Source organism: Serinus canaria, chromosome 2 (genome assembly GCF_022539315.1).
Source record: "Serinus canaria isolate serCan28SL12 chromosome 2, serCan2020, whole genome shotgun sequence".
Classification (NCBI taxonomy): domain Eukaryota; kingdom Metazoa; phylum Chordata; class Aves; order Passeriformes; family Fringillidae; genus Serinus; species Serinus canaria.
In genome coordinates, this window is record NC_066315.1 from 34650773 (window position 1) to 34674485 (window position 23713).

The following is a 23713-nucleotide window of genomic DNA, read 5'->3' on the forward strand; positions in this document are numbered from 1 at the left end:
TTTAATGTGGCATCAGAGACTTTCTAATTGCCAGTGTCTGACATGTGCTCATAATATCTGCAGTTTGCTTATTGAGTGGAGATGAATCGCTTCCAATTTACTTTTATGAATGCGAGTGGAACATTTGTGAAGAGTGGTTTCTGTTATTTACACTGTGAAATGCTTGTCAGCAGCCAAGTGTAAAAGACCTGGGTGACATTTATGCTAAGTTGTCTTGTTGCAGTCATGGTTAAAGGAAAGGATAAAATTCGGTGTGATGCTCTGAAATGCACTGGGTGAAGTTCTGTTCACAGCTTTAGCGGTTACTGGCTTAACTATGTATCTTTATTTTGGGTATGATGCTTAGAGTTAAAAGGAAAGTTTGACTATTGCAGATGAGAAAACAATATTAGTGACACTGAAGTCAATGGTATGTTTGCCATGAAGTTTGGCTAATCAAGATCACTCTGAGATTGCTACTGAACTGCAGATGTGTAGCGATGCTTGATGTCTGTAATCCTTTCTGATTTCCCACCCCTCTCTGGACTCTTCTGTCCCCTGTGGGGAACTTATTAAACCCTTGTATTATAGGGACTAGAATCACAGCCACTAGTGCAAGAAAATATCTTTGAGATCACATTTCATGTGCCTTCCAGGGTCTGATATAATCTCCTGATAAGAATTTACCAGATATTAACTAGATACTGCAGCTGGTCTTGTCTCTTTCTAATTTAGTGGGATTTGGGCATGCAGACCAGAAGGGAAGACAGCTTTTTTTCTGAGTGCAGCAATGCATACTTATTTGGAACAGTTCAATCCTATTCAAAACCAGCATTCCATGTCTGTCCCAACCTAAAATTCTGCTGGGTGTTATAATAGCTTATTGTTTGATGCAAGCACAGAGCACCTGTAAAATTGAAGATTGCTATCATTTCTCAATTGAAAAATGAATGGGATAAAGTTGTATTTTATAGTAATATACAGATTATGACATATAATATGTATAGCTTGTTTTAAATAGAATGTTATATAAATATTATAAATATTAATTAAATATTATAAGTATTAATATACATGTGAAACCCAAAAAATTGTTTGCATTTTTAAATGTGGGAACAGCAACCTCCAAATTCACAGGTTGGTTTCTTTTAACAAACTGAAAAAATTGCTGCTGGTTTTTCACTAACAATTTTTGAGAAAGAAAGGTAGAGCAAAAACCAAGCCAACTTTGAAATACATGTCACAATTGAGGAAAATTAGAAAGTAGCAAGATCCAGAATAGCAGAGATATTAGGGAAGCTGATACTGTTTTTCATTCAGGATCTCAAATGCTTGAAGGCTATATTTGGCAGATTTGGGGTTTATCCAAAGATGTTCAGGGTATAAGTTAGGATCTATGTTAATAAAAAGAAGCACCAAGCAAATAACTGCACCATGATGTCAGTCTTTTAGGTGGAAGAAGCACTGTGAAAACGCTCTTGTTTCCAAAAACCCCCAATACCCCAGGTGCAAGGATAACTTCTTTGAGGTGTTACCTTCATATAGCATTTAGTGGGGTAGCTTCAGAGTAAATGTGTCAGTTAGGGCCATTGCCACAAGGAACAGTTCTGTGTTCTGTACAGGGAACGCAACACTCATACCTGTGAAGCACCAACACCCACTGTTTCCCTTTCCCCCTCAGAAGATGACAGTATATGTGCTTCTGACTTCCTGTAGGATCAAAAGGGAATATTATTTATTCACTTGATCAGAGGCAAAGCAGGCTGTCCTCTATGAAAGCTTTCTCTTGCTGTCTGTGTCACTCACTGTCACTTATTGAAATGTTATGACTGAGTGGAAATCAGCTATAACTGATGTTGGCCACTAGGTTACTTTGATAAAATAATAAAAATAATCAGTAAGGGCCAAAAGTCATGAAAGGTGAGAACCTCCATTTCATCTTGGCTCGGTGGGGATTTTTTTTAAATTGCCTTATAAAAGGGAGAAAAAAGGATTGTGCCCTGAAAATCACTAGTATGAGGTTAGCAGATATTTCACATTTAGGTGAAAGCAGGTCTGAGTAGCAAGAATTCTGTTTCAGGCCCAATTTGCAAACTCCCAGGTCCCTGTGGGCTCTGGTGGAGTCAGTCACACAGTTCCTGAAAAAACTGAACGGTCACAGAATTGGATCTTGGGTTACCATTTCATTCTAGAGGGGATTTGGTGGTGTCAGTACAGTAAGCTCAGTTTTTATGCCATCACATTTTATTTGACACTAAACTAAAACAGCTGCTTGCAATTAGCACACATGAAAGAAACAATAACAAAACTGCAGCCTGCCCTTCAAGCACTACACATACTCAGTGCAAAGAGTTTACCAAGTTCTGGCGATTTTCCCTCCCTCTGCTCTATCTGAAACATTGAAAACAATTGATGTCACTGAAGACCAAATGAAATAAAATGTTTATCGTTCCCTGAATGTTTCTGATTGGCAGCAGTGACTGGTTATTGGAAAATTTAGGCTGCTCCAGATGTGGGCATGAACAGGACTCTCGCTGCTGTGGAGCTGATCTAAGCATGAAGTTAAAGGGAGGCAATGGCTGTTGCTGCCCTGGGACAGAGAGATGATGTAGAGAGCTGGTTTCTTACCAGGATTGGGATCCAGGGCAGCTGGCCCACCCTCCCATTGGGAACAGTGAACAAGGAGCTTGTAAAATACACAGACCAAATGGAAATGACCCCTACTGACTGAAACCAGCTGCATGTCAGACCTCTCACTGTCTCTCTTGATTTGCTATCTCAAATAAATGGATGTGGTAGAAGGGCTACAGAAAGAAAACAAAATAATTTATTCTTCTTGAAGTTGCACCACACCAGCAAGCTTCAGTTTTTACAGCTGAAAAAAAAATGTTTATTCACAGATTAAGTTTTTCCCTCTTTTTTTTTTTCACTTTGAAAGTCTGCAGTTTAGAAGACATACTGTAGTTCAGTTTCAGAAGTCTTTGACAAATAGACATGGTAGATTTTGTAAGGTATTTGTCGCATAAAACTGCTGGCTAATAGAGCTTGGTTGTTTTGTATTTAGATTCAGAAAACAAAGTTATAGCAGCTTTTGTTAGTGCTTTGTCTTAGATGTGCACGGTAGCTCAGCTCCACGAAAAACCTCTTAGTGAGTTTTGAAGAAACATGATACAGAGAAAGATTTGGCTTACTGGTTTTGCCCATATCTTTCCCAATACACTTCTGGGTAACACCAGTTATTCTGAGCATTGTGAGGAGCTGCTTGAAGTAACCATGGTAGCACTTGAATTTAGGAACAACAGTTAAGGACAACAGCTTCTCCAGTCCTCCATTTGATACCCAGGATGAATTACTGCTATTGACATTAGATTGCCCTCTGTTCTGACTTCAGAGGTAGAGAAGGAGGTACTTAACCTCACTGTTACCTTTGATCTCTAATTTTGAGAAGATCATCAGGATGGGACACATGCCATGCAGTTATGGTTTGATAGACTTTTTTAAGGAAACTTCTTAAAAGACGTCAGTCTAGACTTCATTCTTGCAAACTCACATACTGATGAGATTTGCAAATATATCTTATTTTTTTAAAGTATTGGTCAGCCAATTGATCATTAGTGAAAGAAGTCACCAAATTTAGATTAATAGATCTATTAGAGTGTTTCAGTAGAATGACCTTCATGAAGTCTGCAAAAGCACGTGGATACAAAAACTTGAGGATGACACTTTGAAGTGAATGTAACTTCTTTTGCCTTCTGCAACCTTCTATTTTTTCCTGTATTTTTCTTTTTTTTTTTCCCCCTTAAGAATTTGTTCCTTTCTCACTAACAGTTGTACAAACACAGTACAGTAACAGCTTTGAACATAGAAGCCTTTACCTGTGGCCTTGCAGTGTTGCAACAGCCAGATGTTTTTTCAATACAAAACAGACTGCAATCCCCTTCTGTAGGTTCTGAGAGTCCTGGCACTCTTTTTGCTTTAAAGATAGAACCAAAATGCAGCTCAGCCTGGCCATTGTTCCTCTGCTGGCATTTTTTTTGGCTTATAGGATCTTCTGACAATCATCTGTGACCCACAGATACCTATTGCAATGGGGAAAGACTCACCTCTGTGCCTCCTACCATTCACCCCTCTGCCTCCTACCATTGTATTTTTTTACTGACTGTCCTATGGAGAAATCTCCTACAGACAAGTTCTCTGCTATTCATTCTATTCACTGCCTGGATATGATGTAGTTGATGAGTTATTCCAATTGTGCTGGTTTGGCATCAAGTGATACCATGCACCTCTTTCCTTTCTTTTTTATCTTAACATTTTCTGCTAATTACTTGCATTAGTGAGAGTAAATCAATTTACTTCTTTGAAAATATAGAGTTAAAGAGGTCTTGGGGGGCTTCCTGTAGGTAATGCTCTATGTTGACCAAGAAGCAGAACCATGGATATGAAGGAGGTTTCTAGGGGTTTGGAAGAAACTGTTCTCCTAGCTGGCATCTGTGAGGTTCTACCTTTGGCATACTCTTGTAGGAGGCCAGTGATTTCAGTAGTCCAAGGGTCAGATGACACCAGCAAGGTGTCAGTATGCCACTACATGGCTTTGGGATTGTGCTGAAAGGGAACATTTTAACACTGTATTTCCGAAATATCCTTTGTACACAAAGGCCCTATGCTGCAGTCCAAAATGTTTCAACCTTTCCCACTGGCTTTTAGTTGTGTTCAGGTAAAAGTGAACAAATCCCACTGGTACTAAGGAAAGTTTTGATCTGGTCAGATTCCAGGGCCTAATCAAGTGGCATGTGGTGTGCAAAACAGAGAGAGGTTAGCATGTGATAAAAGGACAACACACACTTGAACTTTTCAGCAAAGAAGGAGGATCAGATTGAGGCCATCTTCATTATTTTCCCATCTTTATGATGAAAGAACAGGTTGGGTACTAGTATACCAGAATTTGAAAAACACGTCAATATATTTTCCAGTGAGTCTTATCTGAAGTAAAAACAAGATGGGCATTTTGTTGTGCCTTTATTTTAATCAGACTTTCATTTCTAAAAGTTGTGAGAATACAAGCTTGTTGGAGGTAACTCTCCTGAGCTGGCCAAAGAGAGACATTTATTTTTCCTTCGAAGCACAGTAGGAAATGTGTAACTGTTAAATTTCAATTCAGACATTTTAATCTTTAAATATTTGCAGGGGAAAACTGGATTAGACCCCAAGAATATGTTCTTTTTCAAACTGAAGCAAGATGCCTTTTAGCAAGGGAACAGCAAGAGAAAAACTAAATAAATCTCAAAACACAAGACAGGGCACCATTTCTGCAACAGCATTTCTGATTGGTCAGATCACCATGTACGAATGTTGAATTTTCTGCCTTGTTCTGTTCCAGAGATTGAAGGCAGCACTGACTCATCATCCTGCCGCCATGTCGAACGGGAATATGAACACCATGGGCCACATGATGGAAATGATGAGCTCGCGACAGGACCAGACACCACACCATCATATGCACTCACATCCTCATCAGCACCAGACACTGCCACCTCATCATTCATACCCTCATCAGCACCAGCATCCGGCACACCATCCTCATCCTCAGCCTCATCACCAGCAGAACCATCCCCACCACCACTCCCACTCGCACCTTCACGCACACCCGGCACACCACCAGACCTCGCCGCACCCACCGCTGCACTCGGGCGGACAAGCACAGGTAGACCTTCATGTCCTACTGCATCGCTGAGTTTTGCTGTTGGGTGGAGTTAAAGCCTGATCTTAGTATTGTTTCTTCTTGCATGCATGTCTTGTTAGATACAAGCCCCTTGGGCTGCTAATAAATGTTTGCTAATGGTGATGGGGATGCTCAAACTTTATTTAGAAAATGGAGTGAAGCAACAGCTTGTTTTGCTGCCTAATTTACTAGACATTTGTAATTTCTTACTTTATAAGGAGCTCCAAGGCTTTTCAGTGCTCTGAGCTCTGCAGATTGCCACATAGCCTTTTATGGATGAGGTTTATTACAGAGATTGGCACATTATATATGTTGCTTAATGTGCTTAAACCTGAACTTCTCAGGCCAAGATTTAACAAGCTGTATGAGTTCTACCTGCAGAAATACATAACAAAGTCTTTAGTGAAATGAAATGGCACTGGTGTGCGTGTGGCCAGGGGCAGTATTCAAGACTGGAGATAATAGAGGTAGCTCTAAGTAAGGATACATTGGCTTGGAAAAGATTAATTGATCCAGACCCTGTGAAGAGGACAGACATGTGCACAGTATGAGAGAAAGATTAGCTGTGAGTGCAGCCAGTACTTGGTGCTTGTTGTGGCAGGAGAAGGAAGAGGATGAAGCCAGTCCAAGGAGAGAGATTTAAACAAAGAAGGCAATTTAGACTTGTATGCATTCAGAGGTCTCCACTGAATGAGATGCAGGACTCAATTTTTTGGACCAGGTAAATCGGCTTCTGCAATTTGGATAATTCGTTATCTGAACTGAATGTTTCTTGAACTAATGAGATAGTGAGCACAAACTTTAGCAGAGTAATTTTTAAGAGGAGTTCTATTAATGTCTTAAGATGATAGGCTTCTGCATCAGGATCACACAAGAAAATAAAGCTATAGAGGCAGTTACTGTAACATGTCAGGTCTGGAGAGCAATGCTAAGGAAGACAAACAGGCAGTGCATGGAATGTGAGGACAAAGAGGAATGCCAGCCATAAGAAGTTCAATCTGTGAAGTATTGTGTGCTTGCAAATACCTTTCAGACAAGCTCTTAGAAAGCATTAAAGAAAATTAGAGTATTTGGCTGGCATCCCAGTGTCCCACAACATTAACTATTTACTAACATTTAGCTTTATTACTGCAGAGGCTGCAAGCGCATGGGATCTCCCTAAAGTATTTGCTAATGTAAAATGAATTGTCAGCTTTAGAGAAACAGTCTAAGTAAGAGCAGCAGACTCCCCTGTGAGAGGATGTCCATAGCTTTCCTAAGTTTACTTCAGTTTTTACTTTGTGAATTCAATTATTTTCCCATCTGTTAATGAGTTATTTTCCTTGGAGTTGTTTAAAAACTCCAATGAAAAGACATCATCTCGTATCAGAGAAACCAAACTGGAGATCACTGAGAGAGTAAGGATAAAGTTGTGCTTAGCCGATTGAGGACTCCACGGATGAGATGGCAGAAGCCACTTAACTTTCACTGAGGGGTTAAGAGGATAAACATGTTAATGCAGTTGAGGCCATAAGATCCCAAGGCATGGAACACTGCTGCAAAACATCCACACAACACCACTTTAAACAGATGAGGAGAAAACTACTGGGGAAAACAGCTACCATGGGGAAACAAACCTCACAGTTTAAGGACAAGATCAGTGAACCAATTGCCTTCCTCTAGACCCACTTGAACAGGGACCTTGACTTTCTTACTCAGTTAGGACAGCTTCAGCTTCTTGTGCTTTGTATTCCCTGCTAGCTGGCATCAAAAAGTCTCTCAGGCAGGCAAGAAGAGATACAGGCACATGGGTAGGTGGGCTGACTGGCAACCACACAGCTGTGTCAGGGTCACTCTGTGTCCAGTACTACACGGTCTCTGGAGCTGGATCTGTGCAGTCAGATGACCCATGCACAGCATGTCGCTGGAGGCAATAGACCCCATGGGAGATCAAGGAGATCTTCACCTTGTCCATGGGTGCAAGTGTCACCAAAGGGATCAGACAGAGGGTGATGGAGTAGGAATCCCAGGGTCAGTGGCTTCCCCAGGCAGCAGAGCTCTTGTTGTGCATCTGTTCCTCTGGTGCAAAGGCAATAGTGATTTCTGAACAGATGCACTGGAGGGGGGAAAAGAAGGGCTTGCTAAGTAATAACCACATAGTTATTACTTTCAAAGCTCATCCATAGTCCCCATGGTAATGGCCTCTTTGGGGATCAGATTGCTCCAGCAGACGTTAATTTTATGGTGCGATTTTCTAATTATTAACCTCCTTATTCTTCTGAGCCAGATTCTTCCATTCCAAACCACCTGCCAAATGACAGCATGGTCCATGCTGCTGTAAGCTGCATACTCCCATGCCAAGACTGTTGTTATTCTGCACTGTGCCCTCCTGTAATGTTAGAATTAATTTCATGCTTTTCAGCTTCCATTTTGATACACAGGAGCCCAAGGCATTATGTTTTCATAGAATGAGTGAATGGGTATTAGTATTGTGGCAAATTGCAAAGAACAGAAGTAAATATTGGATAAAAGTAGAAATCAGGTTCTGGTATGTATCTTTCTGAGAAAGAGAGATATTTTACCAAGTTCTAGCTATGCTGACTGAACTACTATAAAAATCAGTGTTATTCTGCATTGATCCTCTAAGGATTTCTTTATATCAAGCTTGGCAGAGTGATAGTTCAAGCAGAGTTGTGGTTTGGATGCCATTTCATTCTCTTAGCTGTCCTATGTTTGTCTTCATGATGGATACCTGATTAGCATCCTCTAAGAACACCAAAATTAACCTTCATTTTTATATTTAGTTCATTTTCTTTCTTCTGTCCTAGGCAGGGCAATGAAATCCTGCTAGAGAATGCTGCTTTAAGATATAGTCTAACATATTTCAGGTTTAAGAGCTATGAAGTAGGAGTCAGTTAATTATCCCACGTGACATTATTAGGGGAATAATGGCAGCCCTTATAATTAATATCTTCCTGAGATGGAGAGAAGATTTTGTTGTACTGAAAATGCACTCTGACTACCCAGACACTGCCTGATATATTACTCACTAGTTATTCAGGAGAAAATGACCACATAAGAGGAATTTAAAAAAAAATAAATTGTATCATTACCTTTTTCTACCTTTGTACCAGACTTCACCGAGAGAGTTAAGAAACAAGAATTTTTAAAGCTGAATGGAAAAGGAGCAAAAAGGGATAAGGAAATATAAATAACAAATCTCTGAAGTCTGGAAAGGTGTTATGTATGGGAAAATGAAAGGTCTTTGATGAGATGTTGACATTAAAAGGTACTTCTGAGACCTCTGCACTCAGACATGCTGTTAAAGAGGCAGCATGCCCAGCCCTGGTGGACTGGGAGCAGCTGGAATCCCTTGGCAGCGGTCTCCTGGCAGAAGGCAGGGGATGCTGGTGAGAATGGGGGATGTGCCCACTGCAGCTGCCATGGACCTGGCACTCCAACCCTCAGTGTGGATAGCATGTTGAAGATTTTATCAGCAAACATATGGAGTTCATGCAAGCTGAAATTTTCAAAATCAGTCAGAAAATGTGGGTTGACTTATTTATTTTAGAAGGTTATTCTTAAGAATTTTTTTTTCTGCTCCTGTGAGAGAGATTCCCTGACTGTGCAACATAAAGCTGAGAATAAATTTGGCTTTATGCAAAAAAAGCATTATCAGATGTACAGAATAATTACACATAAAATTGCCACTGTAATTGCCACAAGTCAGCTGGGGGAGGGAGCAAACTAGATTCTAGACAGAATAGCCACCTCAACTTCGCAAGACTCAAGACGATAGTATCGTTTTAATTGAGACAGACTGAGGTGTTAGGCAAACATGTTAATTGCAGCAATTGAAATTCAGGGCTCAGCCTGACAAAGCACTGAGAGCGTCCACTCCCTGGAGTCAAAAGGAAGCACCTTGGAGGTTTGGGTCTTTGCCAGAACAAGAGGGTTAATTTTGAGTCAACAATTCCAGTTTCCAGACTGTTCCAGACTGTGCAGGAGTGGCAGCAGCAATGTAAGCTGAGTGTGAGAAATAGGATCCATGGACTGGGTTCCCAGACCCCAAGCAGAGGGAGAGGGTGTCTCCAGAGCCCCATAGCCTGGGTGCCACAGACAGGCAGGAAAGTAGTCCAAAAGCCTATTCCCAGGGAGTAGAACATAAAATCTGGTGCTGGTTCCTGACAGGGACATGGGAATGTTCCATCTGCCCAGGAGTCAGTTGCAGAACAGTTTACATGCCCCCACCATGCACCTTTTCTGTAATATTGTGGGCCAGTTACTCTCAGGAGCAGGATCAATACTCCCTTGTACTTGAAAAAGCATAAATACATATATTTTTCCATAGTTTTGTATCAGTGGACTGGATGTGGTGTTCCTATACTCTCAAAGCCAGGGATAAATTGAATAAAAACAAGAATAGCATCCACAGCACAGAAGTCAAATGGAAACTGGTAAGAGGAATATCCCTTATCCACACAGTGCAGGGACATCAAAACATAGGTTCAAGTTCAATTCATCAAAACACAGATTCAACCTAAAGACTTTCTATGCCCATGAGGGGCAATGAGGTCTGCTGCCTTTGTGCAATCCCAGACCACAGCTTCCCAGCTCCATGCAGGCACAAAGAGCTCTGCAGCTTCTGTCTCCAGAGATGGCAAAAATAGAGGTAGAGATGGTGAAGCTTGGAAAATATAAATGGCCTAAAATTTTAGGCAGCTGCGGGTCAAGGAGAGAAAGAGATACACAGAAATTAGACCACTACAGTCCTTTGCTTTGATTCAAACAGATCATGAGAGAAACTGGACATTTCAGATTTGAAATAGGTGGTGGCAGAAAATGCATCAAAGTGAATGCTTTTAAGAACTAACTCAAGGGAGAAAAAATATTGAGATGATCATTTAAAAAAATCTCTTCTTCGACTATGGCAAGGATTTGCCAGCAGCTGCTTTCAGTGCAGCTTTTGACTGGAGCCTGTTGCAGATCTTTCTGGGGAGCAGGCAGAGTGTGTGCAATTCCCCTTCCCATTTCAGCATCCTTCTCCGTAACTTCCCCCCCTCAACACACCCTGCAAAACATCTTCTTGCCCTGCAGGTTTCGCCGGCGGCGCAGCAGATGCAGCCCACGCAGACGGTACAGCCACCACAGCCGACTGGAGGTCGCCGGAGGAGGGTGGTGGATGAAGACCCAGATGAGAGGAGGCGGAAATTTCTGGAAAGGAACCGAGCTGCTGCCACGCGCTGCAGACAGAAGAGGAAGGTCTGGGTGATGTCACTGGAAAAGAAAGCAGAAGAGCTCACCCAGACAAACATGCAGCTTCAGGTGCGAGCCACTGTCTGCGCCCCTGAGGACACAGAGGGGCTCTTTGTGCTTGACTGACGGTGCCTTTGGGGCTGCCCCCGCACAGTCAGCTCCTAGTGGGAGCTCAAGCACAATCAGCCTGTTAATCAAGATGTGTGTGCTTCAATTAAAGAAATAATTACATTTTAGCAGGATAAGCCAGGAAAAAGCTGTCTTGGGATTTAGAAGCCTTCAATAGATGGAGTTGTATTTATTTTCTTTCCTTGTCACTGTTTTTTGTGGGGATTTTTTTTTTGAAGTGCCATTAACATGTCTGTAAAAAATTTCTTCAGAGCAGGGCATGCAGTTAAACCCTCATTCAAAGCCAGCGAGATAGAAGCACAAATATATCAGTTCTATCAGTGAAGAAAGCTGGATAGATGAAAATACCACAAATATGATAATAAAAGCCTTTCTTACAGCGCTGTCCTTCTTATGGTAGGCACAGTACTTCTGCTTCACGCCGAGATGTGCCTGTGTGCTGCCAAGGGCAGAAAACCATTTGTAGAATGGCACTCCTCCAAAACATTCTCCCACAAAACTCAGAGGTGTGAGCAGCACCCAGGCACTGGCTTGCAGGTGAGCTGTAGGTGACAGAAAGCCCCAGTATTTCTCAAGTAGACTGAAACATTGTCTTAAGTATCTCTGGTGCTGTGAAATTAGTTCATTTTTCAGACTGCCTTCAGAGGTTACAAAATAATGTCACTGACAATGTTAAAATAAACCCGGCACACAAGCTCCTGAATGTCTTTTTTGCTCAGTTCATTCAAAGTTACGGAGCAGGTTTTATGTTCTTGGGTAGAAGTTTTGTGGAATAGTGTGGTTTAAGCTTTGTTGCTAACCAAAGTCTCTCTTTCCTCTCTAGAACGAGGTTTCCATGCTGAAAAATGAGGTAGCACAGCTGAAACAGTTATTGTTAACACATAAAGACTGTCCGATAACAGCTATGCAGAAAGAATCACAAGGATATCTAAGTAAGTAGCTGGTATGTTTGCGCTGTCTCCACACTCCTCACAGGAAAGCAAACCTTCCAGTTCTTCCCTCCAGAACCCTTTCTTGGTCATGTTATCACTTGAGCCTGTCTTCTCAAACATCATCCGAGCCATCCAATCTCCTGCCCTTATCTATCCAGCCCCGCTCAAAACCAAAAAAGCCCCGGTTTGCATCCCACACAGCAGAGCTAGTCTTCCCCACCCCTCCTTTCGGCAAGGAGATGCACACGGATGGACGCTCACTCCCCTGTGGAGGATCCTGCTTGAACTCACAGCTCCAAACCTGCAAGAGTCCTCCTGGGCACGGCGCTGCCAGAACCTTAAAATAACTCTCAAAAGGAAAGTTAAAAAGGAAAACATTACAGTCCCCTCCAGCGAAAATGGTACTGTGCTCTGACAGTGGCACAGACCAGGCCTGGCACAGGTTTTCAAGGTTTGTTAATTCTTTTTTAACTCTCATCTTTCTTTCTTTTTTTTTTTTTTTCCAAAAAATTCTCAGCTAGCAGAGACATTTAATCAATTCTTTCTAGTTGATGCATTTTGTGAGTGTAGTAATTTAGCGACAAATTCTCTGTTTCATTCTAGAATGGTTCAGAAGTGCCTCAGGGCTTGCTAGATTGTGACACTGTCTTAAAATAGAGCCCATTCCTGTCTCCTCTGCATCACTATGCATCTGTTTCTTTAACAGTACTCAAAGAAAAAAACACATAATTGCATTACATGCCTATCAGCTGTTGCTTGAATTAGATTTTCTGTGCTGCAGTGCACTGCACTCTAATTTTGATTCCTGCTGGAACAAATAAAGCATTTAAGCATCCCAACTCATTTTAAAGACCTTAAGATATCAGACTTTTTACCCCAACATTAGTTTCAGTTATTAGGGCCTTGGACATTTTTCAAGACTCAACTCCTGAAGTCAGGTTGAGATCAGAGAAGCTAGCTTGAAAAAAAAAAGAAAGCTAAAACAATCTTAAGACAGAGAGTGTTGCCTAACTGTAATTATATTTTGAAATCCTGGACCTTGTGCATGCTTCAGGTGATCAGTATTTCCAAGAGGATCACTTAGCCTAGGTTTTTTACTCGGATGGAAAAATGAATGTGTATTGTCTCTGTGCCCTCATTCCCTTCCCAGGTCCCGAGAGCAGTCCTCCTGCAAGCCCAGTCCCAGCTTGCTCCCAGCAGCAAGTCATCCAGCACAACACCATAACGACCTCCTCCTCCGTCAGCGACGTCGTGGGAAGCTCCACTCTCACCCAGCTCGCCAGCCACAGAACAGACATCAACCCCATCCTTTAAAAGTGGTTGATCAGAAACTGCTGGGGGAGTGTGGTACCGTATCAAAGCATCCTCTCTGCTAAGGACATTTGCAACCGTAACTCAAGCCTGGAAGATTCCTCAGTTCTTGAAAGACTCTGGCTATTCATTTTTATAGTTATTAAAATGTCTTTTATACTTAGTTACATAAAAGGGAGTTACGCAATTAATATTCTATCAGCTTGAGAAATGCTTTGGTGCTTTCTCCATTTTTTTGGTACCAGTTACTTGTTTATAAACCTAACTGTTTCTGTACATAGTCATGTTTCCTTCTCACCAGTCTAGCCTGCAGCCTCAGAAATACGAAGTTGTGTTAAACTGCAGCTTGTTAGCCAATGTGAGGCATGAAAAGTATTAAACAGAGTCAAACATAGGTAACTAGGAGTAATTAGGCTATAAATATAGACCGAGGGCATCTGCTGACAGCATAATAAAAAAGAGTTAGCGTTGTGCTATCAGCAGACCGCGTCTTGCATTCAGAGCCTCTTTCAGAGCAGTTATATAGGATGTGGCTTCAGGACAAAATCAAGCCCAAATAGCGTGCTCTTTTGTCTAGCCCTCCCCCTTCTCCTCTTTCTCCTATCCTGGCCTTTTTCTCCTCCAGTTATTCTCACACCTTCCTTTTCCCTTCCCTTTTCATTTTCCAGCTGGTTTTTTCCTTGCCTTTTTTTTTTTTTTTTTTTTTTTTTCATTCCAAGGCTTTCTCGCTTCCCTTTTTTTCTCAAAGAATGGTAATGAACAAGAAAAACTTCAAGCCCACCTTAAAACTGTCGGCACGGCTGCTGCTTTCACTAGGTCTTCACCAGCAGTTGGGCTGCGCCAAGCATTTGGCTTTTAAAAAATACAAATGCTCCTGATTTAGTGTTTTTAATAAATAGGGAAAGGTGAAAACAGCGCAGCCGCAGGTGAAGCAGGATGGTGAGCCAGCTGTGTTGATGCTAGCAGCCCTGTAAGCTTCTGTGGTGCAGTAGAGGCATAGCGAGCAACACCTGAGAGTCACAGAAATTTTTTGCACTGCCAGTCATTAATGTAGGAAAATCCATGTAGTGTATAATAATTCGGAAAAGTTCTGTTCCCTAACCTGGTTGCGTTGTTCTAGCAACGAAAGCTAAGAGCCTCAGGCTTCATGGGCTATAAATGAGAAATAAATCAGTGTAATAGTTCTGACCAGTTGGAAAAATGCCATTTTTAATTCCCAGGGAAAGACCTGCTCTCTGCAGGCATTCCTTAAACCGTTCACGGACTGATCCCAAGCTGGCAGACAGCAGTGTAGCTTCACTGACTTTAATGGCACTTAACACCCGCTTACCACGGGTAAGGAATTGTTCTTTAGGACGCTAAATAATTTTTAGAAGGCACGCAGCAGCTAAAAAATGCTGCAAGAATGCCAAGTCCCACACTTGGGATAAAATACAGTCCTGCAGAGAGGGTCTGGAAAAGAGCCTTATGCTACAATTAAGGTTTTTGTTTGGACTCTGAGCCTGCCCCTCAGCACAACTGATTTGCATCCCCGAGTGGTCCCAGTGATTGATGGGAAAATCAGACAGAGATGATGCCAGTTAATTATGCTGCCTTGCTGTATATTGAGACCTGATTTTGCTCTCAAATCTGTCAGAGGCAAAACCTCCTGCTGCTCACCCAGGGAGCAAGCTGAAATGTTCAAACATTTTGAGCTGCATCTTCAAGAGCAAAATTCACATTATTCCCAGCAAATCCTCTAGCCCCGAACACACTTTGTTCTGAAGCAAAGCTCTCTTCCTCAAAGACTGGGTCTTTGGTCTTTGGAGAAGTCATGAGTTTTAAAAGGGTGGGCCTTCTCTATGCGGGAGGGAGAGTGAAACAACTGAAGTGTGAGGAGACTCTGTAAGGAGCAGGGCCTGTCTAGAAGGGAAAGCAAATTTCAGAGCATCAGTCATTGCCGAATTAGTTCTTATCTTGGTGACTAACTTTTTATCAGTATCCTTTTCTTTAACAGCTCGCTTTCCATTTATGCAAATACATTCAAAAGAAGAAGATTTTTAGTGTACAGTGTAAATCTTGACTTGATTATATAGTCTAAGAACCAAAAAAAAATTATGAAAAAATACAAATGTAAAGGATTTTCTATTATATTTTAGACAAACATATACTTTTAAAGTGTTTTAAATACTGAATCTATAATTTTTTTTAATCTCCAGTTGTAATAGCTAAATGGTTTTGCTTCATCATGGCTCCCAAGAGAACTTTTTTCAAATATGCAGTCGAGAGAAATGTTCCAGCTGAGTATCCACTATGTGAAAAACCTAAATAAGCATTTCCCCCACATCTGAATTTCATCATTCACCATCTAAAAGGAAATGCCATTGCAGGGTTAATTTAAAAAACTTTACCTCTATATGGGTAGCACTTAAATACATTAAAAAATAAAAATCAAAGTTGTTGGTAATATTAGAATACCCAGTTGAGCTACACTGCACTTGAATTACGGTTTAGCTTCATTTTATTCAGTCTCCTCAATTAAAATATTTAGCTGTTAAAATGAAAGCCTCTACATTAAAAAGAAAAAAAAAAGGAAAAAATACAAAAAACGTTGCCTAAGTTTTGTTAAATTCAGCAGCTTGACAGTTTGACTGATGTGTATTATATATAGCTCAATTATTTCTTTTTTTAATGCTAACTAGGCAAGCCAACCACACATGTTGGCTTAAATGTGTAATTACAATGAAATGTCTCCTCTCTATACTATTGGCCTTTAGGTACAATCCTTGCTAGTGATGTGGAAATAAGTAAAGGATGAAAAACTATTTGCTATTGCTTCTTGTAACTCTGCTGCAGGTTCACAGGCCAAGACAACATGCAGCATATTTATATCGGCCGTATCATTGGGAAAAGGACCAACCATACCAGGCACCTTATATTATTCATCAGATTTGCTTCCACATTAAAATGCTCTTGTTTTCCAGGGGAGTGATCCTGCAGCCTTTCCTCAAGCTGCTGGTCCAACCAGGCACTGGAGGCTGCCTGAGCAAGGGCTGTGGGGGAAGCCCCAGCCCTCTGTCTCCAGGATGTCCCTCTGCCATGTGGTCAGTGGCAGCAGCCTCTTCCTAAGCACGTCATTCTAAATGCACTTCCTGGGCTCATTCCATCAAGGAGGAATCCTGCTTTTCCACGAGCTACTTCTGGAGACTGCTCCACTTTCCTCTTGACCTGCCAGTCCAGCCTGTTGCCGGGCTCACCAGGCTCTGTGCCCTATCCCACTGCCAGCGAAGGACAACTCTGACCACTTCCATCATCCACTCTCTAGGGCACTTGCAGGATGGTGAGCTTTGGCCAGTGCCTTGCTCAAGAGGAGGTGTTACCATACCATAGACAGCATCTCGTGGGTGTGACGTTGGAAGCAGGTTGGAAATCTCAGCCACGGAGAACTGCAATACTTTGATCAGAAAGAAATGATGCTGCGATCCAGCTCTGGCACCCCCAGCCCCCATTCCCCAAGTCAATTTATACAAGCCATATTCATAACGCTGCCTGTGGGAGACAAGTAGTTTGTGTGCTATCATGGTGTGTTTTATAAGGACAACAACAATGATGATGATTTATGGAGAATTTCATGCTGTTGGGAGTTAATTCCTGCTATAAAGCTAAATGTCTGCTGCCCATATTCTGAATAGTGGAAAGTCAATGGTTCAGTGCCTCAGTGTGTGTGGATTTAGTGTTAATGACTCAGTCCTGTTAACTAACAAGCCAGCTGTAACTGTTGTTAAATGCCCAACTTTTGAGGATTCATATTTTTTTAAGCAACAATATTTAGTGTTGAAAACTAGCCTTTTAGTTTAGGCAAAATGTGCTTTTTAGCAGCTAATACCTTTTTTAAAAAAAAAGCGTATAGAGTGAATTTATGAAAATTCATGAGGACCAAAGCAATTTTAAAACAGGAATCTATTAATTTAGTATTCACATAGAATTTTATAAAGTATTTATTAATAAATGTTATTTTAACACATTCCATTTGAACAGTATTCTTGTACAGAATCTGTTTGTTGTTTTTTTTTTAAAGTTACAATAGTTTTGCAATAAACTACTCTAGGTGTGTGTGCATCTTAATCTTTCAGGGTCTCAAGCAGAAGTCATCCATCTAAGATGGAACAGTTTGCTGAGGTCAGTTGTACAGAAATTCCTAGAATTAAATGTTTTCCTTGAAGCAGCATCTGCTTCTTTTTTTTTTTTTTTTTTTTTTTTTGGTTTGGTTGGTTTTTTGGGTTTTTTTTTGGTAACAATGAAACAAACTATAAACCTTCAGTTGTTTCCTTTGTATTGCAAAATGTGCTTTCTCATTTTAGAAAGCATGAGTCAACGTATAACTGGAAAGCCTGTCTCTTTTTTTCTGCTTTTTTTTTTTAGGGCTGATTTTATACATCACCACAGAAGATCTAACCCCATCCTCATTTCTTGTCTAATATCACATAGTGAGTTGCACTATACTGCCTTATCATTGCCTCTTCAGTCCTCTTACTAATCAGTGTTCCTTAGATTTAGATCATCGAAGCTCCATTATACATCAGAGAAAATTACTAGAGGGGGAAGAAGAGAAAAAAATTGATCTGTAGACATAAAACCTAAACTGTGCCTATAAAACAAAACCAGTTACAACTAATTAGTATCTTATTTCTACATTTCAATTATTTATATTCTTTTAAAATTGCACTTTAGCTCTTGCTCTCTTTCTTGCTCCCTTGTTGAATCATTTATAAATACTCCTGTAAAAGTTTTGCACCAGATACATTTATATGCTTTCACTGGTGGCATATCTACAACTTGTCTCTCACACCTGCCCAAGCGGAGAAGCTGAGACCAGCCAGTCTGCAGTGTGACTTAGACATTACACCCTCTTCATGACAGCATATAAATGTTTTATTATGCAATGTGTGTGATGTGAGGCAGCATTTAAGCTACATTTATAATCTCTCATCCCAAGAACCAAAGTGTCCTGTATATCATAAGGTCAGGAGACTGGCTCTGTTGTGCATTGTGAGGCACTTTGACTGTTGTCCAACTCACAGTAGCTGCAAAGCTGCAGTGGTAACAGTGGCCATACTATGTATTAGAGTTCTGAATCAATAAAATATGTTGCCTTATAACTTGACTAGGGACAGCACCTTTAAAAAGAAAAAAAACAAGAGACAAAAAACTTCTAAGAACAAATAAAAGCAATAAAATCTCAAGCGATTTGAACACCAAAAAAAAAGGTTCAATTTTTCAACATCTGAAATCATCACCTTACTGCATAGACAAAATAGACTGTTTACATCCATAACCTCTTTTTGTTGGTTTTTTTTTTCCAGAACTTACAGTTATCTCAGTTTTATCAGTGGCTTTACACTTAAGAGCTAAATTGCTCGCCATTATTGGTTTTCCATAACTTTCAAAATGGCTTTATAGCAAATCCTAAACTGCATGAGGCCAAAAATGTCAGTGTTCACACACACTCAGAGACAAGATTGATTCTTTAAGTGGAAATCTGATCCTTTCCCAGGCTCTCCTTGGACTGGAATCAATAACTGCAACTCATTATATTTAGACCAATGTGTAATACCTGGGATTCAGGATCTCCAGTTCTACATTTATGCAAGTTACATGTTAGCATTGCTGAGTTTCACCTGGTGGAACTGTTCACAAAGCCCATGGTCAGAGCCTGCCATCTGATGCCGTGAGGGTCTTAGACCCAAATATCTTTCTTGACTGAAAATCTGCATGACAGCCTTCTGAATGAAGACTGAAAGCTCCTTCCAGCTTTGCAGAAACTGCAGCAGTGTCCTGGGGTGAAGGAGGTGGGAGGGAAGAAATGCTTCCCTTGCTGGAATCTAGGAAATTTCTGAGAAATAGTTTCCTCACCCCACGGAGCTGACATTGCAAGGAGTTCCCTGACAGAGATCACATTTAGCATGCTTCCACAAGACAAACTACTTTGCACGAAAGGTGTATTTGCTCTTCTGAGTAAGAACAATTGCCACTGAGAGTTTTGCCAAGGATTTTATCATTGGGACCCAAGTGTTTCCCAGCCCGTGGCCGTAACTCTGAATCCCTCTCTCTGTAGCAGCTCTCTTCAAACACTGGGTAGCGCTCATCAGTGAACATTGCTTCTTTGGACTATTGCCATTGTCCTGGTTTTAAGGAACTTTTAGCACTGCTTGGAGTAAGCCTAAACTATCGAAGTTTATATATAAATATATATATATATATATATATAATATTAAAAAAAGGTGCTGTCACAGTAAGTTTTGGGCTTGAGGTTGTTTGTATTGTATGCAAAGGTTTTGTGTTTGTATGTCTGTTTTATTCTGTAAAGCAACCACCTTCCTTACTGGAGGGAGATACTTTTTTTTTTTTGGTACATAAATGTAAATACTTGCTGCAGCATTTAATATGTTTAATTTTATGTTAAGCTTTTTGTTGCATTGTGAACCCATTATTGTTACAAATGGACAATGAGTTCATTGAGACTGTTCAACTAGGTCAGATTTTTACATCTCTTTCTAGCTAGAAGAGAAAGGATTTTTGTGCATTTGTACAAATGTTAATAATATCACTGCAATTCCAATATAATAAAGCACTCAAATATAAATAATTCCAATAGTTTGTCTGTATCTATACTCCAGACATTTTACCGTATGTGTGACTCCTGCAATTAAACCAAGCTATTCCTCACTGGTTTCTAGTATGACCTACAACCCCTCATCTCCCTCCAAACTGAAGGAGGACCACGGTACAGGGCACACTCCTATCTGGTGGCAGGAGCAAGGCACTGTGCAGACCTTGCAGCTCACCATTGTCCTCCAGCAGCCCAGGTGACTTGGTATGAACAAGTTCTCTGAACTTCTTCCAAGCAGGGAGGCTGCAAAGTCTCAAACAAAAAGACTTACGTGGTGGAGCCTGACATGAGGCCTCCGCATAAGGATGAGACAAGCTGTTACTTTACTTTTCCTTGCAGCTGGAGTGTGCTTGTATCAAAATACACTCCATGCTTGTTATCCCGCCAACCTCTCGTCTTGCCAAAAGCTGCCTGGAAATGGATTTCCTGCTGGGCTAATTAGCTCTAATTGTGATTCCCCTGTTATCTTGCCAACCTCATTTCTCACTATAAATTGGTCCAATACAGACCTTGGCACAATAATGTGTAAACTGTAATCTAAAGTTAGTCGGGATGAACCCATCTCTCCAGTGGGAATTAGATTAGCTGTAGATTAATGCAACTTGATGTCTTGCTGGCAGTCCCAGAGCGAGGGCCTGACCCAAGCGGTGCAGCCTTGGTGACAAGGATCAGCCTGCCTGCAAGCGCTCTGTGCTGGTGTCACACTGCGGGATATCGGCCCCATGAGGTGTGACCGTGCTGCTCCCTTGGGGGCCCGGGCAGAGGCATGGCTTCTGCTGCTCTCCCCCCAGGTTTTTAAAAGGCTAAATCTGGCCAAGAGCATTCACCCTCCTAAAATGGGTAGGAAAAAGGCAGAGCCATGCCCCTGTTCCCATCCTTGTAAAAGCTGGAAGATGGGGCAGTGGGTGCACATGGCTCCCTCTTTAAGGGGGTAACAGAAGAAGTTTTCCCCAAACATCAAGGCACGGCATTAGCTGGATCCTTTTCTGTGGTCATATACTCCTGCATTGCCTTTAAAGCAGGGATGGCATGACACTGCTTAACATGTATTTATAAATCAGGGCCCCTGCTCTGGTGCCAAATACTGAAAGAAGATCATCATATCTGTAAAAATAGGTGCCTCTCATGAAGACGTATCACAGGATAACTTTATTGTCCACACAGTTATATTTACACCTGACAGTATGAGCTAAGCACGATGTATTCAGACTGAGGTAACACTGCCCTTTACAGCTGATTCATGGTTTCCCAAACCTGATCGTAGTATTTGTTCCTCTTCCAAGCAGTCCACTGTTACTATTGCTCTCTCCAGGCAGCTCTGGACATCACAACAAAGTTATTATTAGCAAGAAAATGAATCAGTGTGAGCACACACTCTTCTCCTTTGCAGGGATGCAGCCAGAACTAGACTAAGCTGAGGACGCTCTGCATCTGCAAGAAGTTGCCCCAGGTTATACTGGTCAGAGCAGCAGTACAGATAGACTCCTTCCCTCTGCCACACTAGCCTCTTGAGCTTTGGTTGGACCCACATAGCTCCTCAACGTGTCCCAGCTTTTTTCTGAACCCAGGCTGCAGCCTTCTTGCTATAAGGGCATTCAAAACTAATGAAATATAGCACAGAGTTCAAGTAGGGATGATAAGCAAGCACAGAGGACACCATAAGTACCCAAGGACATTGGCAAAAACCAAGGCAGAATAACAGAGCAAAACCAGCAATTCAGAGAAAGCAAACATCTCCCCAGAAAAGGAGTGTGGAGCTAGGGGAAGGTGGTCAACCTCCACGAGCCCAGATGTAGCTGAAAAATTTGAATTAAACTGGTGCTAGAGGAACCCTTCAGCAGGAGGACAGAAAAACATGGCAGACATGAGTGCTTTTTTGTTAAAAAAAGTTTATAAAAACTGGGCTAGAAGGAACACCTGACCTGCAAGGATGCAAAGCTCTTCACTATCACACTGACTCTCAGCATAAGAGACAAAGCATATTTACCTCCTCTTGGATAATCTCCCCACATGCATCTGTCGGGGAATCTCCTCACATGCAGCCCTTGGGGACAGGCTCAGAAATTATGTGATTAGGTCCCCTCATTAGCAACACTTCCTACCCACGGCTCTAGCAAAGGACAAACCTACCTTTCAGCTTCCCCTACCCATCTGGAGTCACTGTCTAGCTGGAGGCAGGCAATGGAGATTTTTTCTTCTCCACAATAGCTACTGGCTGCTGAGGGCCCACTACAGAAGACTCCAGCTCTGATCCTACCCCCATAATTAACCTGTTATACCCACTTTCTTTACACTTTACTCACAGGCATTTGTGGGCTTACCCACAGGGTACAGACACAAGATTAATCACAGAAATTTACTGAGAACTTTTTTCTAGGGAGTCAAAAAATTAGATCAAGCATCAGAAAGGAGGGATCAAAGTTATACCAGGACCACCACTACCATTTAGGTCAGAGCCAAGAACGGATGGTCTGGGACTATTTGCTCAATTCTTTAGTCTGCTTTGTTATTGCAATTGTTATTGCGATTGCCCTAACTTTTTTTTTGCCTCCACCCTGCTGTGCAGCAACAGGGACATTTGTTTTACTGGCTCTAAGAAAGGCATTAGCACTGCCATGTGCCTAAAGCTCTCTTTCTTGCAGCATTCTTGAGCAGTATTTTTCCTCTAGCCTCTATTCTCCGGCAATACAATGCCACAGAATGAGAATGACCCAGCGAAGCTGATAAAATATTTAAGACGCATGTTCTGATTGTGTTAGGTAAGAAAATACCACCAGAGCCTGACCATTAGTGAACCTGATCAGTCCACTCCCCTAGGAATCAGTCCATTCCTGCCAGCAGAGCAAGCCAGAGCAGTCTAAACTAGAAGCAGTGAGGCAGCTGCCTTTCCCAAAAGAGAGGGAAGGTTGAAAGTGTATTTTGCAGAGATGAGGAATTTGCAACCTGTGGGTCCTGCTCTAAAAGGAAGAAAAACAGACATATAGGTATATAGATAAGCAGACATAGATTCTATAGATACATATAGACCATACAGATATACAGATGCAGACAGCAGAGATGTGTGCCTGTGTGTGTATACAGCAGGTCAGCAGGTGTTTTCACAGGGCATTGCATTCAGCTGACAGAAAGTCAACTTAAAAGAAAGAAAAATATTTGACATAACTGGCCAGTTCATGTAGGAAATTGAGTTGAGAAAAAATAAATAAAGGCAGAAACGGATTAGTTTAAATTTGGGGCCCTCTGGATTATAATGGATCCCATAGGAAGACAGGAGGCTTTGTATGGAAGGACTCTATATCCTCCTTGCACTTTCCCTTTTGTTTCACTAATCATTTTCATTCTGTGTTATATGGTGGTTGAGCCAATTCCAGATTAGCAGAAGTTTTTCTTAGCTTGAAGCTGTGCTACAAAGACAACACATAGCCATGGATAAGAAAAAGGAACTGTCCACAGTGAGACACGGCTGTGGACTCTGGTTACGCTGGGTTATGTAGGGTATCACAACACTAGCCGTTGTTTTGACTCTTGTTGTTGGTATTTTGCTGTGGTCACTCCCTGTACTTTGATCTTTATGTTAAATTGTCAGAATTAAAGTCAGGCAGTTTTCACAAGCTGGATGAGGAAGGGGTAGTTTGGAAGGGGTAGTTTTGCTACCAATGTCCTTCTGCAATGGTGGCTGCATTTAGAGTCCAGGTTTTATCGTTCAGATGGAGTAAGGACAACCTGCACTGACTGACTCCCACCTGAGTGCCTAATTCC

General features: G+C 41.5%; 1 protein-coding gene across 8 annotated transcripts in view; it reads left to right on the plus strand.

Annotated features, from left to right (window-relative positions):
* Positions 1-19930, plus strand: part of CREB5 (cAMP responsive element binding protein 5) — a 258620-nt gene extending 238690 nt beyond the window's left edge. For all 8 annotated transcript variants that reach the window (XM_030237483.2, XM_030237479.2, XM_030237473.2 and 5 more), the window contains 4 exons: positions 5357-5680; positions 10775-11002; positions 11886-11994; positions 13145-19930. In XM_030237483.2, the coding sequence (XP_030093343.1) occupies positions 5357-5680; positions 10775-11002; positions 11886-11994; positions 13145-13308 (825 nt within the window). In that variant the 3' untranslated portion in view covers positions 13309-19930. The remainder of the gene's footprint in view (positions 1-5356; positions 5681-10774; positions 11003-11885; positions 11995-13144) is intronic.
* Positions 19931-23713: the final 3783 nt, after the last annotated feature.